Consider the following 3670-nt stretch of genomic DNA (forward strand, 5'->3'; position numbering starts at 1 on the left):
GAGGCTACCTTCAACGGTTCCCTTGAGAAAAACCTGTGAAAACTGCCTGTGAAACAAAACCGTGTCCTACCTGATGCCCTGCAGCTGCAGGAAGCAATGCGCCGCCGACACCAGCCAGCTCTCCGAGACCAGCGAGGCGCCGCAGATGTGGCCCTGGCCCTTGACGTGGAGGCTCACCTGCCAGGGCCACTCTCCCACGTCCGAGTTCTGCCCGCCCACGATGCGCGACTTCCTCGTGTAGGAGCGGATCCCGCAGTCTGGGAGGCAGAAAGAAGCGCTCGGTTAATCCCCGTTTCCCTTCGCACCTCCTCTGGGCTCTCTCCTGCCCCATCACCCGTGTTAGGGACGGCCGGTGCTGTCAGCACAAAACACTAAATTTGCTGAAATATTTACCGGCTGAGCCCACAAACATGCAGACAAACACCCGCATTATCTGCGCGAGCTCTCCTGGAACAACGCAGCTCGGCTATTTTCAGATCCCACAGTAAAACCCAAGGGCTCGCTCTCTCCCACGCTTAAGCATTTCTCCCAAGAGGCCCAGAAACCCGTGTCCCCGGGTACTCACTGCAGTTGTCCTCGTCAGAATTGTCTTCGCAGTCCTGCTCCCCGTCGCACTCCGGGTTCTGTTTGCTGATGCAGCGCCCGCTGCGGCACTTGTACGTGTGCTCCTTGCAGGGCACGGTGGTGCGGACCGCTGCGGGCGGGAGGGAGGGAGAGGGGTCAGCCTCTTGGACAAACCCCCAGGATACCACCCTAAGAGGGGGGATTCCCTTCCTTACCGCTGCTGCAGCTGCCCTCGTCGCTCCCGTCCCCGCAGTCGTCCTTGCCGTCGCATTTCTGCGCGCCGGGGACGCACTTCCAAAAAAAAGCACTTGAAGCTGTCGGCGGCGCAGCCTGGGGAAAAAAGGGGGGCAAACCCTGAAGCAGCTCCCCGGCAGCCTCATGGCCTCCCTCCTGCTCTGCCGCGCGGGGCGAGTTACTCACTGCACTGCAGCTCGTCGCTGTTGTCGCCGCAGTCGTTGACGTTGTCGCACACCCAGAACTTGGGCTTGCACCAGCCGTTCTGGCACCTGAACTGCTGGCTGGTACAGGCTGCAGAGGGAGAGGGAGAAATCAGGGGAGAGACTTGCGAAAAAGCACCCGGGTGTGGGAACGAGCACGCCAGAAACCGCCGCGCCAGGCTACAGCCCGGTATTTCCACCGCTCCAGAGCACGAAACTACTTGGAGAGCTCTGATGTCCGAACCAGAGGCAACAACTCACGCAAAGCGATGGCTACAGCTGGTGGGGAAGCACCTGAGGTACCCCGACCACGGTGCTCTTCCTCAGAAAACAGCCCCTGACCTGGGAATGAGATCCCAAACGAGGGGATCTCGTCCTCTCTAATTAATTTCCAACCCAGAACGATAGCACATTATCCACCAGACAGCTCTGCTAACCCACGAGGAAAACTTGTACAAACAACACCCGTGTATCACACCGGTTTTCACTAACAAAATAGGTCCCTTTGCACCAGCCAGCTCAGCCAAACCCACAACAGCCTCGAGGATCCCATGGAAAAACACATTCCCAGCTGGGAGGGACCGGAAAGGGAGGGAGAAAGAGCCAAGAGGACGGACTTACTGCAGGATCTCTCATCGCTGCCGTCCACGCAGTCGAGCCACCCGTCGCAGCGCATGCTCCTGTCGATGCAGCGGCCGGTGTTGCAGGTGAATTTGCCGGGGCAGGCTGAGAGGGGGGGAAAAAAAGGGATAAAATGCTGCGTGAGTCTGCCAGCCGGCCCTTCCCCAACGCTCCCCACGCCTGCTTACGGCACCCAGAGGTAACAACGTCTTTTCTTCAGAACAGAACGAGAATTCAAGGAGGTTTCAAGTAAGTAGTGCTCCAAAAGCCCCAAGTTTTTAAATGCAGGAGGTGGGAGAGCCTCAGGCAAATCGGTTGTGCCCCCTCCCAGCCTCGGGGTTTCAACTCACGATCGCTGGAGTCGTAGGAGAGGTACTCGGCAGAGAAGCCGGTGTCTGTGTAGGACTGGTCCGAGTGGAACCGCACCTCTATCCTGTTGGTAGTGCTGGCCACCACAAACTGGGAGCGCTCGCCGCAGTACCTGCAGGGGCAGAGAGGGAAAGGTGGGGCAGGTCAGCACTGAGCAAACCTTCTCCCAGGCCTGAACCCACGGAACTCAAAGGGCCAAAGCCCGGCACCCACCTCGTGCTGTTGACCTGCACGTAGTCCTTGGGGCAGGAGCTCACGGGGACGCCGGGCTCCAGCACGAAGAACATGTTGAAACGCACCTTCACGTTCTTTTTAGAGGGAACCTGCAAAAACGGGAGCGGGGTGAGGGCCGCGTTGTTTTCCGGAGCACGGAAGGAGGGATTAATTAAGGAGCTCGTCTTACCTCGATGTTCCACACACAATCCATGGCCGGCGGGTAGTGTGCCGGGTAATAGGGAGTCGTGAAGGTGCCGCTCTCTCCTCTCAGAGTGCCGCCGCAGGCTAGAAGAGAAGTGAGAAGACGAAAATGGGTTAGAGATTCAAAGAAACGTGGTTTTCCCAAGCCCCAGGGAGGGAGGGAGGCAAATGCAACAGTCTCTAACAAGGTTAAGACGATCTCTGGGGAGAGCAGCTCTGCTCCAAGGCTTCGAGAGAACCCCGGAGATCAATTAGGTGCTTCCTGCACACACCAATCCGCACGTCTAAGCCACCATAACTTGTGTTTTGCCCTCCTCGGGGGATGTCATTACAGCAGCCGAGAGCACTGCGGGGCAAGGCGAGCTCCGAGATGTGACCCGCTTCCAGCTCTCCCTGGAAACAGCCCCGGCAAAGCGACCGCAGGGAGAGGTGGAGGGGAGCTGGGCCCAGGCCTCTGCTCACCTTGAGCCTTGGGGAGCTGGAAAAACTCCGCTTTAAAGCCCGGGAATCTCCCCTCCTTGTTGGTTACCAAAGTGATGAGCATGACGTTCTGGGAGGACAGGAAGGTGAGGTTGTAGGACGGGGCGTAATTCCCACAGAGCCTGGGGAGGGAAGGACAAACCCTGTCAAATTTTGCACAGAAAGCCTCGAGCGGCAACAGGTCACCTCTGAGCAGGGACCAAGGCTCGGTGCCGGGCAGGGACACTCACCTCACCAGAGCGTGGGGCTCCACGGGGCTCAGGGAGTTGTACACCTTGATGTAGTCACCGCCGTCCGTGCACTGCTCCAGCTCCAACGTCTTGAAGGTCAGGCTGATGACGGAGTCGGCGTCCGCCCTCAGCGTCCAGTAGCAGAGCGCGTTGTTGGGGTACGGGCTGTTGGGGAAGCCCGGCGTGGTGAAACTCGTCACCTCCCCTTCCTTGGCATGGAGGGCAAAGATGCAGCTGTCTGCCCAGGAGAGCGGGGGAGAGTTAACAAAGCAAGCGAGGAGGTTCTGCCCCTGCCTCCGGGGGAGCCTCCTCCATCTACAAGGGGGTGCCGGGGCCGCAGCCTGGCCGACCCTAAACCAGCTCCAGGCAGCACGGGGAGCTCTGCGGAGCGCTCCTCCTCAGGCATTTCCCCATCCCACGAGGGAAATCGCCACCCCAAAGAGGCCAAGGGTAAGAGGGAAGATCCATACTCACTGTTGCGAGCGGAGTGAGCTATGGTGGGGTCGGCAGCTGCGGGAGGAAAGAGAGCTGAGGGCATCCTTCGAGTCCCAA

At 59.3% G+C, this 3670-nt stretch overlaps 1 protein-coding gene across 1 annotated transcript in view; it reads right to left on the minus strand.

The window, feature by feature from the left end:
* Positions 1–66: 66 nt before the first annotated feature.
* Positions 67–3670, minus strand: part of LOC104270798 (suppressor of tumorigenicity 14 protein homolog) — a 10766-nt gene continuing 7162 nt past the window's right edge. Inside the window, 12 exon segments of the mRNA XM_009865264.1 lie at positions 67–257; positions 566–694; positions 780–867; positions 869–894; positions 985–1092; positions 1623–1727; positions 1973–2103; positions 2205–2314; positions 2395–2492; positions 2871–3010; positions 3119–3356; positions 3593–3628. Of these exon segments, the coding sequence (XP_009863566.1) occupies positions 67–257; positions 566–694; positions 780–867; positions 869–894; positions 985–1092; positions 1623–1727; positions 1973–2103; positions 2205–2314; positions 2395–2492; positions 2871–3010; positions 3119–3356; positions 3593–3628 (1400 nt within the window).

The sequence above is a fragment of the Apaloderma vittatum genome, unplaced genomic scaffold, assembly GCF_000703405.1.
Source record: "Apaloderma vittatum isolate BGI_N311 unplaced genomic scaffold, ASM70340v1 scaffold4722, whole genome shotgun sequence".
In the NCBI taxonomy this organism is placed as follows: Eukaryota; Metazoa; Chordata; class Aves; order Trogoniformes; family Trogonidae; genus Apaloderma; species Apaloderma vittatum.